This window comes from Zingiber officinale, chromosome 10A (genome assembly GCF_018446385.1).
Source record: "Zingiber officinale cultivar Zhangliang chromosome 10A, Zo_v1.1, whole genome shotgun sequence".
NCBI lineage: Eukaryota > Viridiplantae > Streptophyta > Magnoliopsida > Zingiberales > Zingiberaceae > Zingiber > Zingiber officinale.
The window spans coordinates 21,624,995-21,638,456 of NC_056004.1; the positions used below are offsets into that span (position 1 = coordinate 21,624,995).

The 13,462-nt window shown below is 41.2% G+C and overlaps 1 protein-coding gene across 1 annotated transcript; it reads right to left on the reverse strand.

The window, feature by feature from the left end:
- Positions 1-2,574: 2,574 nt before the first annotated feature.
- On the reverse strand, positions 2,575-3,653 carry LOC122026354 (peroxiredoxin Q, chloroplastic-like). The gene is made up of 4 exons (XM_042585038.1): positions 3,367-3,653; positions 3,150-3,287; positions 2,965-3,054; positions 2,575-2,889 (listed from the first exon to the last, which is right to left on the reverse strand). The coding sequence occupies exons 1-4, from the start codon at positions 3,562-3,564 to the stop codon at positions 2,671-2,673; spliced, it is 645 nt and encodes a 214-aa protein (XP_042440972.1). The 5' UTR covers positions 3,565-3,653; the 3' UTR covers positions 2,575-2,670.
- Positions 3,654-13,462: the final 9,809 nt, after the last annotated feature.

Below are 13,462 nucleotides of genomic sequence, written 5' to 3' on the forward strand. Positions count from 1 at the left end.
TCATTCTGAGAATCTGGACGAAAAATTAACAATCACTGCACATCCAGGAAAATGAGTTGATCAAGAGCTGGATATCAGAATGCAATTGGCTTCCACTTAAACTTAATACATTTATTTTTTCCCCTACACCGGACAATATAGAATAAAATGCAACTGCACCTACTTGAACTGAGAGATTTCATCATCAAAGAAAAAATTTAAGGATCTAGAATTTGGAAGATTAATCTAATGCGCACAAGTTGTAGGGGAAAATATCAGGCAATTATTTCTGTAATTAACAGTGAGACAATCGATGGATATTCTCATAAGTCACTGTCATTGAATCACACAAACGCACCCCGCGCTGTCGTCCGTGCAGTAATATGATTCTTCCCATTCACTGCATGTAAGAACAATTTGTATGAACTGATTAAGATGCAGAAAGGCAAGTCAAGATTAATTTTATCAAACAAATTTAACAAGCTGATCACAAGCATGATAATTAGTTACAAAAGTATAAATCAAGAAGAAAATAATCTCCATGCTAAAAAAAATAAAAATTGTTTACCAAAATAAAATGTCTATTCCTTAAGTTGCCATGTATCCTTTGCATCACATATAGGCATGACCAATATCATGAGAATAAAAAAAATTACAAAACATGATAAATAGAAAGAGAAAATGATGGATTTAACTTAAAATTATTGGAAATAAGAAGATGAAATAGTTACAAATAAACATAGAAAGCTAAAGGTGGATTGACAGTTATTTATGTGCAGTAAATAAAATTTGAATATGATAATATAATGCTCACATAAAGGATCAATGAGTTCGAAATACATATCATCAAGCAATACCAATGAGAGCATGACATTTAAGAGAACATGAACTTGTTTTTTTTTTGTTTTGCCATTTAGTTGTAAAAGAAATAGCTCAAGAAAAGAGCTTACATATACAATTTTTTGGTGAAAATTTTAAGATATTCCAGTTATCAATTTAATTTTCTTGCATTTTACTATATTATTGCTATCTTTTACAGTTGAACTCACTCAAATCCACCAAGTATATGAATAACATTTTCCTGAAGTGGCGTAACCTTTTTCAACATGGAACAGATGGTTACGTTTATGTGAAATTTTGAAGATACTTTATTTTTCTTACACATTATTATTATTATTAGCCAAACTTACAAACACACCAAAACAACTTTAAATAAATAAATAATCTGAAGGATTATGCAGATTGCATCACGCCTACCTGATATTCTTCAACTACATTTTATAATAACAAAAAATAGCCAGCTTAAATAAACTAGGTATTAAGGTCTTACTTCATAGACAAATTGGAATAGTTTTTATACACATGAGACAATAAAAAATTTTAAATTAATGAAATGCAAAACAGTGGATGCTACTTTGAAAACTGTCCACAGTAATTCAAATGTTGATCAATATATTTTCTGCAAAATAGAAGTAAGCTTATTTGTCAATTCCACAACGAACAAGATAAGAAAAGAATGGCAAGAAACTTACGTAGGTTCGAATTCCTTGACCTCAACAAGTTCCTTTCCTAAGAAGTCCAGCCATTTAACATTGCCCTTTACGTTTTGTTCTGAATCTGAAACTCTCGGCTTTTTTAGGCTGCTCTTCAGCAAGATCTCAGTACATTTTCCTTCAGATGCACTCTTCTGTTCGATCACAACCTTCTCACAAGAAGGCTTCTTCTCCAGCGTAATTGGGACCGGAGGTGGATCTGTGGCCGCATGCTGGGCATCTCCCCATTGTGACTTCGGATGGTTAGGCAAGTCAGAGCGGAGGGACGATTTCCAGCAGCAAACCGGGGAACACTGACAACGGCAGGATGATAACATCATCTCAGACTACAGCCACGTTTAGCCCATTTCACGACCCAAAAGGGGGGGAAATCGAAGAACAAAATCCCGAATCAAAGGAGTCAGGAGTGGAAAGAATGCAAGCCCCCTAAAGGAGCAAACTTTACTTGAGGCAACGTTAACCCAGGATCCAGAGAGCTGGGTCACGGGATCGAGAAAGGGGTTTTATGGATAATTAAGCGCCAGCAAAATAAATCCTCCCACAAAAGAATACTACAATCCCAGAAGCAAGAATAGGAGGAAGAAATCGGAGCAAGGAAAGGCAGCCCCAGCCACCAAGATCGTCGCTTTCTTGCCTTGCAGTGATCCGCGCAGATATATTCCAGGAATCAATAACATATGGAAGAGAAGAGAGCGAAGCAAGCGACGACCGAATCAAAGGGCAATAAAGATAAGCATCGACCAGCACCAGGGCCACACAGAGAGAAGAAAAAGGAACTCCCTGCAACCGACAGCAGCAACTGCGTCATTTGCAAATACCGACCATGAGCTTATCGTCGTACCGACAGCATTTTCAGGTTCGGCGATTGATTTGATTGCCCTAGCGACGAGGAGAGGAAAAAGAGACGTTTTTTCCTTGTACGCTTCGTCGTCCGCCCCTTTTATGCTTGTCGGTTTAGCTTGAAGTGAAGTGAGCCCCCATTCGCTCATTTTCCACATGGAATTATTATTATTATTATTATTTTATATTATGACATCCTCGGTTAAAACTATTAATACACTTAATAAGAGAGGAGATACCGATCAATGTCATGGTAATTAATTACATTGCCCTTCAAAGTAAGCTGAAGAGTGGCATCTCAAAGGGTCTGAAGAAGCTTCAGTGTTTCATCGACATGCTTCTCTGGTTGGAATTGGTTGTTGTAGACAAGTCGAACCACCCCATTTTTATCGATCACGTAGGTCTGTCTTCCAGGCAGTGTTCCAAAGAGGTCCGAAGGCACCCCCCATTGCTTCCTCACCTTGTTTCCATCATCACTTAACAGGGTAAATGGCAGTCTGTACTTCTTGGCAAAGGCCTGTTTAGGAATTTTCAACGACAAACTTGTTTCAGTGGAAGTCTTAGTCAAATTAAATCTTGGAATCTTGCTTACCTTGTGCGAGGAAGGATCGTCCCCACTTATTCCAACGACCTCAGCTCCAGCCTTCTTGAACTTCTCATAGGAGTCTCTGAAGGCGCAAGCCTACGTACCGGCCAAAAGGAACCGTCTATTTAAAGTCGAAATTTGTCTCGTGGTAATTAGAAGAACCAATTAACTGCGCGTAATTGAAACCTGACCTGTTTGGTGCATCCAGGAGTCTCATCGGCAGGATAGAAGTAGAGCACAACTGGCTTGCCCTTGAACTTCGAAAGAGACACATTTTTCCCATCTTGATCTTTCAGAGTAAAGGACGGAGGCACATTCCCCTCGGACACCTACAAGTTAACATATTCTTGTTATGCAGAGGAAAATCTTAATTTGTGCGCAAGAAGGGAGAAACTAAGATGTACGTACCTTTGCAAAAACGAGCATGGACCTCTTGGGGGAGTGAGAAGGGTTTGGGAGTGATGAAGCGGAGAGCTTGATGCCAAAGAACTGGGAGTGCGATGCGTTGGAGAGTGAGGGGAATGCAGGAGGCGAGGGTGGTGATGACTTGTTGATGGGAGCTCGGAGGAGCGTGAGAGGGTGTTTGGGGAGAGAGGTGCAGGCCATGGACGATGCAGGTGAAGGTCACGAGGAAAGTCTCAGGGTCTCGGTGTCTCCTTTTGGAGATGATGGCTTTAAGGTTGATTGGCGTGTTGGGAGGGTGTGAGATAGAATGGCTTGGCGTGGCCGAATGGTGGCCTTATCTACCATTTCGGCCTCGCGGCGCAAAAGAAATGATAACCCCCCTAAATCATGATTATTCAATGGGTACTCCATTTTTCATTTTTTATTATTTTTTATTTATTTATTTTTTTTAAAGATGCCCTAGTTTATTATGTTGGGTCTAATTATTAACTTACCTTTAGTATTATTCAATACTATTTATATTATTAAATATGATTATCTGAATCAGTTTGACCAGTTATATTAAGTACGATTTTATGATTACTATAATATACCTAATATCTTCAAAAATAGTCTCATTGTATAGTAAGAATTTTGTAACTGCATGCAATCATGTATAATTACTATTTATATTATAACAGACATAAAATTATAATTGTAATAATATAGATTTAATTTACTCATCTAATATTTATATATAACAATTATGAAGTCATAATTCCTATAGTTTTATAATTGTTATTTATCCTGTCCGAGCGCTGAGTCGATGGACGTTAGGAACGTACGTGGCACTCTCCGCTACTTTCGTCTGGTGATGTAGATCTCCGGCGAACCTGTAAAGAAGCCGAGCCGGGAGGGGTTTCCCGGCGACGACCCTCCGACGCTCAAGTCAGGCAGTGACAAAGAAGAAGAACAAGGGAACGCTACTGTGGCTACAGTGATGAGAATCGCATACCTCCGTCGAAGTCTGGCGGTCCTTATATATGACCTCGGGGAGGCGCGGGCACACTTCTCGATGCATGCACACTTCCCCAAATATACCTCAGTAGGGTTGTGTCAGAAAAGCATGTCTGACGTCATTCCGCAATCGTCCGAGCATATCCCGGATGTGACGGTGGAAACTTCCACCGTACGATACTCTGTCCTCCGGCCGTCGACCATGCTGTTTGTCGGCGGCAGGTGTCTCGAGGATGAAGTTACCAGCTGTCCTTTTTGTCTCCTAGCACTCTTACCTACTCCCGGGCCGAGCGGACCAGCCGCTCGGCGCTCATGGCCTCTGGGAATGCGCCTACCTCGGCCGGGGCGGGGAAGCCCTGCTCATGTGCTCGGATGGAATTGCGCCTTATTGTCATGCAGCTCGGCCGAGCGGTCCACTCGGCCCATAGACTCTACTTGAGCATCGGAAACTCGACCCCTGGTCGGGCTGTCTTTCGTCCGGTCCGGGAGACCCTTGGCCGGATGTCCGGTCGGCCCACTACTCCGCTCGGCACGACCTCTGTCCACTCGGCACGACCTTGGGGTTGACCTTCTTGACCATTGACCTCTCACCAATGAGGGTCCCCCGTCCTTACCATCGGATCACATGCCTCCCCCTCAAGTCTAGTCGAAGGAGGCGCTAAGTCCGACTGACTGAACTGCGTCTGGGTGGGGTGTCTGTCGCTCATCCTCCGAGATTAGTGTCCGGCCGTCCGGGGACTATGCAAGCAGGTAACGCCGCTCGGCGTGTCCCGGGTTGGTACTTGGATAGTTTCGTTTGCCTGTCATTGTCCCGCCGTTCCGGCATCGGTCACGCTGATTATCCCTAGAAAACTCCTCGGCATTTGTGTAAATCACCGTCATTAATACTGAGCACGCGGCCACGCTCGCATGATGGTGCTCATTAAATGCGACCCGTGAGCGAGCGGCACGTGGTCGCGCATTCATCACCGTTCACTCGAGCCGTCAGGTCTGATGTGACCTTTGGTGTTTTCGAATTTGACGATCAGATCCCCTCCTTGGATCTCGTAACCTGGATCGGACGGCTCCGGTTGATCGAGCCCAATGTTTATAAGCATCTTTCCTCTTCGGCCGCTTCACGATATCGCGTGCGCATCTGAAAGCTTCTGCTTCTTCTCGTCCAACGCTCCGGCGAGCTCGCTGCTTTGCTTTCTGGTGATCCACCACCGCCTCCTTCGGTCCTATCCTTTGTAAGGCGCTTTCGCCCTTTTCCTTTCAGTTCCTTTGTGCTTTTCTTCGCACTTCTCGCTGTTTTTGTGCTCGTTTGGACACTGTTCCGACCATCCTGCTTGTCAAACTTCGATTTCCTCTGTGTCATTCCTTGTCTTTGATAATGGCCAGTTCTTCTCGTCTATCCGACCTCGCCCCCGGCCTCTGGTATACCACCACCGAGAGCCGGTTCGATGAGCAGGATGCGCTGAACTTCACCCGAACCTTTGAACTGTAAGACCGATAGGTTCGATAGAGGGGGGGGGGTGAATATCGATTCGAAAATATAGAGTATTAGCGCAGCGGAAAAGTAAAGTAGACACAGTTGTTTTTTACTTCGTTCGGAGCCTGTGACGACTCCTACTCGAAGGCCCGTGGTCCTTGACCACTTTCGTTGGGCAATCACTAGCAATTCGAATATAATTACAGAATGAATACAGGAAATGCTTAATGAAACAAAGTAATACCGATAAGAAAATTAACCAAAAACGAAGAAGCACTTTGTCGGAGCTTTGTTAGCGTCGTAGGAACGTAGAGCAGTGGGACCAGCAGTCGAAAGTTCTCAGTTGATGATTGATTCTGAAGCTCCTGCCTGGGGCTTCTTTTATATGTTGTCCCGGGAGCCTGAATCCCTTCCGGGCGCCTGGAATGTGACGTAGCTGCACAAACCATGATGCTCCACGTGGCGACGACTCGGCTGGATGAAATTTGCCTTCCGGGCGCCCGGATCCCCTCCGGGCGCCCGGACCCCCTCCGGGCGCCCGGACCTTCTTGTTTCAGAAAGCAAAATGTACCTGCAAAAGAATGTTAGCACAGTTTTATAGATGAGCAAAGTATGACTTAGATTCCGTCTTTCCGAGACCGGAATCTAGTTACGATCTCGACTTAGATATCCGAAATGGATCTAAGTCGGATCGACGCCTAATGTTCCCTACCCGGGAACGCGTCCTCGCAGTCACTCCCCTCCAGTGACTTACCTCACTTACCTGCCAGACGTCCGGTCAGCCCGTCGACCCGTCTGGACTTCTCGCCAAGCGTCCGGTCAGCCCGTCGACCCGCTTGGACTTCTCGCCAGCTATCCGGTCAGCCCGTCGACCTAGCTGGACTTCTCGCCAAGCGTCCGGTCAGCCCGTCGACCCGCTTGGACTTCTCGCCAGCTATCCGGTCAGCCCGTCGACCTAGCTGGACTTTTCCTGCACACTTGATAAAAGTGTCAGACAACAACAAACCTAACTTAACCTGATTTTTCATTCATCAAAACCTGAGTTAGACCGTTAGTGCTAACCGCACCAACAATCTCCCCCTTTTTGATGGAATGACAACCTGGTTAAGTTAGTGATAAAAAGTATGCAAAAATCAAGCATGATTTTTGAGGTTTTTAAGGTTTTAAGTTAGTTTTTTAAGTTTGCATTTAGTTGCCCTAACTTAACCAACCTAACTCTCCCCCTTTGGCATTCATCAAACAACAAGGGTAAACAATCATAGCAAGAAATACTGAAAACAATAATACCTTGAACAATAACTGAGTTTTTCAATCCAAGAGAAGATCAAATTGACTTGGGGGAGTATAAAGTTTTGAAAATTTGTTCAAAGCATTAGCTTTTAGCTTTTAGAAAAGATGCTAAGTTTAGATAGGTTAATTTTCAAACATAAGTGTATGAGGTCAAAACAATTTTCAAAACAAGTTTCAACTTTGAAATGCTACTTAAACATAAGTTTTCAAAACCAAAATCCCAAAGCTAAGTTTGAAAAGTCTATTTTTCAAAACTAATTGAAATTTATTTTTCAATACTAAGTGTACAAGAGAATTTTCAAAATCAAGGAAAATAATTTTGAAAAGCTTAGTTTGTAAAATTTATCTTTTAAAAAAAATTAAGTTTTAAATCTTTACTTTTAGTTTTAACCAACTTATTTTTAAACTTTGATTTTCAAAATTAAGTTTAAAATTCAATTTGGAAAAATAAATAGTTATATTTCTCCCCCTGAATTTGATACCTATCTTCAACCAGCTGTCTAACCAATTAGGTACTAACTAACTATCAGAAGACAGTAGCTTTCACTAGGTTAGTCAGATTAAGTTAATTGTAATCAGTCAGTGTTTGACTTGACTGATGAACTTTAATCTGATTAATATTTGATTTGTATTTAACGTCCAGACTTATACTGATGCACTGAAATAAGCATCTTACGTCCAGACAGATGGCCTATGCATCTCACCCCTTTCTATGTTTGTCAAACACAAGCAAGGTAAACCTAAGGTGTTGGTGAGATGCTCAAGAACTAAACCTATGGGTACATGCTTTCTAAGGATGTAAGACTAGTCTAAGGCCAAAACTGTTTTTGAAAGTCTAAAAATGGAAATTTTGAAAACAAACAAGTTTAGCCTATAAGTTGATAAAATCAGTTTTGAAAATATTTTTGAAGGATCCTAGTCTATTGAGCAAGAACATATTCAATGTAAATTTGAAATGTCACTAGATAAATCCAAAATATTTTACAAATAGTGTAGCTATAGAAGTAGGTCATCACTAAAGCTACTGAGATGATGAAGGGGGTGGTCCAGATCCCAAGGATCGAAGAAGTGTCATCAGCTCAGTGTGGCGGGTGTTCCCGGCAGCTCGTAACTCGGCAACCTCTCGCCGTATGTCCCGATGAAAATCTGAGTTCTCCTGCTGGAGACTCGCCATGGCTCTCTCTAGTCCGGTCATACGGTCGGCTAGAGTGTGGGAAGCGTGTCGTGGTGCTCGAGCTGGGGGTGGTGGTGGAGCCGGTTCGGCTTCCTCCGGAAATAGTGCGAGCATGAACTCGTCCATCTGTGCGTCTGGATCGGGCTGGTGCTGTGCCCCCCTCCGCCAAGTCATAGTCCCGTCATCTCTATCTACCTGGATGCCGGCTAGGGAAAAGTTCCGAGAGGATATAACATCGAACTCGGTCATATGGGCCACGTCTCCTCTAGTGACATCAATGTGCAGTGAGGACATATAGGCTGTCAGAATGTGACCAAATGGCATATGGACACGACTGTCAGTCACGTATCCGGCTGCGTAAATGATGGTGGAGAAGATATGTAGGCTAATGTCAATCTCCAACCTATGAATCAGGGCATAAAGTAGGAATGAATGGAATGGGCGCATCACAGCGATGTCCCGAGTGGTCAGTGGTAAAATGCAAAGAACTACAACCCTATAAAGGGCGTAGTCCTGGACTCTAAGTTCTACTGACCTAAACTGTGTCACAGTGGGATCTCTCTCTCCCCCAAAAAAATACGAATACATCGTATCGAGAGTAATATGTGAGTAGGGATCGTCGAACGGTAGATCCCTCGGAGGATAGCACAAAAAAGGGCAAGTAGAAGGACGCAACTCTAAAAACTCTCGGATAGTCGTAGGGGTAAATATGATATCAGTGCCTGCTGCCCTAGTGGTATAGGTGAAGTCATCTATTTTTACTAAGTTATTGCAAAATTCGGCACATAGACTTATGTTTATTGGACTGGTACATTCTACAAGGTTGCTTAAATTGTAGTGGCCTATAACCTCTAAGGCAGGAGGACATGACCTTAAGAAGAATGCTCTATCTATGCAGGTAGTCCTAATGGCCTTATAGATGGTGGACTCAAATTTAATCCTAAGTTCGTCTGTGGGAAACCTAGGGTCTGCACTAGCATTGGAGGGTCCAGCACCAGTATTTGTTCGTTTCTTACTGTATATAAATAATATATAAAAAATTTAGAAGACAACAACAAAAAATATTTTAGAGAGGGGAAGAATATTTTACCGAGGAGCTATCGAAAAAATATAGATTTGACGACCTCGGTTGAATCGCAACAGCGTCTTTACCGCACGAAAATTTTAATTTAGAGTACTTTCGCACTGAGGTTCAAAGTGAACCTTGGCAAAAGTGAGAATGAGTGGGGCAGAGGTTGGGGGCGCCTGCTTCCCCTTATTTATAGGGCACTCCGGGCGCCCGGACTCTTTCCGGGCGCCCGGGGTTGCTAGGGCGGGGCGCCCGGGACCCCTTCAGGGCGCCCCCGACGAGAATACCAGGGGCGCCCGCCCCTGGTTTTTTTTTTTTTTTTTTTTTTTTAAGTTAAAATTTTGAAAATACTTTTTAAGTTTAAAAAATTTAAGTTATTTTTTTTTTTAAGTTAGAATTTTGAAAATACTTTTTAAGTTAAAAAGAATTTAAGTTAAAATTTGAAAATAATTTTTAAGTTTAAAATTACAATTTTTGAAAATAATTTTTAAGTTTTAAAATTAAAATTTTTGAAAATAATTTTTAAGTTTAAAATCTTGAAAATAATTTTTAAGTTTAAAATTAAAATTTTTGAAAATAATTTTTAAGTTTTAAAATTAAAATTTTTGAAAATAATTTTTAAGTTTAAAATCTTGAAAATAATTTTTAAGTTGAAGATAATTTTTAAGTTTAAAATTAAAATTTTTGAAAATAATTTTTAAGTTTAAAATTAAAATTTTTGAAAATAATTTTTAAGTTTAAAATTTTGAAAATAATTTTTAAGTTTAAAATTAAAATTTTTGAAAATAATTTTTAAGTTTAAAATTAAAATTTTTGAAAATAATTTTTAAGTTTAAAATTAAAAATTTTGAAAATTTAAAATTAAGTTAAGCCTTATTCATCTCACCCGATCTATATTATCAATCAGGGAATCCTATGATTTTGTGAGATGAAATTGGTTTGATTACAGACTTTTGGTTTAACTTGTGTTAGATTCAGATTTAGTTTTGGTTTCCACAAATAGGCATTCTTCGGATAAACTTCTAAGCTTGGTGAGTCATAGGGACATCATTAGAAGTAACCAACCTTTCGAAGTTTTCCGAATAGTCCTATCCACGGAACTTAGTACTAAATCTTGGTCTAACTGGTTAGGATTCGTTTAAGGGTAGCTTCGGTCAGTTCCACTTGGCCAAATGCACCAGATCGAAGCCATATCTTTCTAGACATGCGATGCCCAAGCTTCCCTAACGTACTATCATCCAAAAACTTCACCAGTACCATGAGTCAAGTTAACTTCGGTCTCTTTTTAACCAATCTTGATTACCCTGTCGGGTTATGTTAGTTTTGGAGGTGCCAGCTATTCTGGAGCCTCTTCCTGAATTATTGGCCATTAATTTAGATTTTTGGGTTTGTGTCGATTCTTTTTATAGTTATAGTCAACTTGGTGATAGTCTAAATTTTGAGTTTTGAATTTTGATTTTAAGTTAAATTTATTTTTTAGGTTTTGATCTGATTTATTCAAGTTTATATAATGTATTTTATCTTTAGGTATATAGAATTGATTAAGTCCTACTTGCGTGGTTAAGCACGCTTTCGGGACCCAAGCTTGTTTAGTTGCTTTGTGTTGGGTTAATAATGATTTAAAGGTTTTGTTTGATTTTGACTTATATCCAAGTCCGGTTTTATTATAGCATGCCTTTTGGTTATTTAGAATTAAATCTAAATTTTTAGATCTTGTTGTGAATTTTTCCAACAATTCTTTTAACTTATTAATTTCACTTTTTAATGATAAATTCTCCTCCTCAAGTGTTCGGTCTTGAGTTGAATTCGAATTTTTTAATTGTTCCTCGAGGTTTTGATTTTCCTCAAGAAGCGATTTATTTTCATTTTCCAATTTAACTAATTTTTTATTTAAACACGAGATAATTCTAAAGAATTTATGATTTAAGTTTAGGTATACCTCTTCGGAACCTTCGGAAACGAGTGCGGACTCGTGGCTCGATTCGGGTTCGGACCCGTCTTCCGATTCCTCTGATTCGTCTTCCGTTTCAGCTTCGCGAGCCATCAGCGCGAGGTGACTTTGGTGCTTTTGCCTTTCTCCCTCCGATTCGTCTGAGGAGGAATCGTCCCATGTTGCTTTGAGGGCTTTCTTCTTTGTTGACTTTGGTTTGTCAAGTTTCAATCTTGGGCATTCGTTCTTGTAGTGCCCCTTTTTGTTACATCCGAAACATGTGACATTTCTTGAGTCGGCTGGCGAACTGATCTTCTGAAGATCCTGTTTGTTGAAGCTTCTCTTTTTCCTGGTGAACATCTTCCTTACCAGGTTCACCAGGTGTTCTTCGTCCTCAGAGTCTTGATCGGAATCTTCTTCAGATTCGGGCTTGTTCTTCTTTTCTTTAGAGGAACCTGCAATTAAAGCTACACCTTTCTCGACCCCGGCGTTAGTTTGCTCATGAAGTTCTAATTCACAAAGGAGTTCATCCAATTTTAATTTAGATAGATTTTTTGAAATTTTGTAAGCATCTACAATTGATGCCCACAAATTATTTCGCGGAAAAGCATTTAACGCGTACCTTATTAAGTCTCGGTTCTCCATTTGGTGTCCTATCGCGTGGAGACCGTTGAGGATATCTTTGATCCTCGCGTGGAGCTGACTTGCCGTTTCTCCTTCCTGCATTTTTATATTAAAAATTTTATTTAACAAAAAATCTCTTTTTGTTACCTTCGTCGCTTGTTCCTTCGCACCGATCGGTTTATCCCGAGCTCCTTAGCGTTTTCATGCGGTCCGACCCGGTTCAGTTCTTCTCGTGTTAGTCCGCAGTAGAGTGTTGATGGCTTTGTTCTCCATTGATGCCTTTTTCTTTAAATCATTTGTCCATTCTTCAGGGTCTATTATTTTCCCGGAGTTGTCTACTGGAATTTTATAAGCCTTTGTGACGCTCATCCATTGGTCGTAGTCTGTCTTCATGTAGACCTACATTCTTCTCTTCCAGTACGAAAAATCATCCCCGTTGAATAGGGGAGGACGAACTGTGCTGAAGCCTTCTTGTTGAGACATCTTATCCTGCACACACTAAATTAACTAGAAAAAAATTCCAAGACTTCGTCTTGGATTAGCAGTGCGGGAAAAAATAGAAACTCTAAGTGTAACGAAAAAAATCTTCCAAAAAGATAATAATATCAGTTTGGAATTAAGAAAATATTTCACCCCCTGTCTGATTGGTGGTTGCACCAAATCAGAGCGGTACCTGCTCTGATACCACTTGTTGGATCGAAAAGAATTTAGATATCTCCACAATGACATGATATTGTCCACTTTGGGCCTAAGCCCTCATGGTTTTGCTCTTGGGCTCTCCCCAAAAGGCCTCATGCCAATGGAGATATCTTTTCTCTTATAAACTCATGATCTTTCCCATGTGTTTCCAATATGGGACTATGTTTGCAACCTTACAACCCCAACATGAACTTCCATCTGACCATGAACTGATATTAGCCGCACCCTCCGATCGGCCACACGATCCTCCGACCGACACTATTTACTTTTTTCGAGATCAGTTCATGGCCGGTCTGCGCTTTCCCATTCATCCGTTCATCCTTGAGGTGTGCAACTATTTCCGCCTCCCGCTCGGCCAGCTCGTCCCTAATTCCTTTAGGCTGCTATGCGGGGTGGTTGTCCTTTTTAAGCTGCACGGCATCCCCTCAGTCCCTAAGACTTTTCACTACTTCTATTATCCCAAACAGTCTGAGTGGGGTACTTTTCTTTTCCAATCGCGAATCGGTCTCGTTTTCTTCGACAAGATGCCGACCTCGAACAAACACTGGAAGGAAAACTATTTCTATCTTTGTCTTCCCGAGCGGCCGTCCTTCCGCACTAAATGGCAAACCACTGTGCCGAGCCCGCCGAACCTCGGTAAATATAAGAGCCAGCCAGATTACCTTCACGCAGCCAATCTGCTGTCCGGGTAAAGATTTAACATCAACAAGCTACTCCACGAAGGGGTGCTATATATATTTGGACTGAGCTCGATCAGAACGAAGCTTCCGGACAGCATGGGTAAGCATTTTCCTTGTCCCCCTTCCTTTTGGTCTAACTGATTTATTCTTATTTTATGCAGCTGAC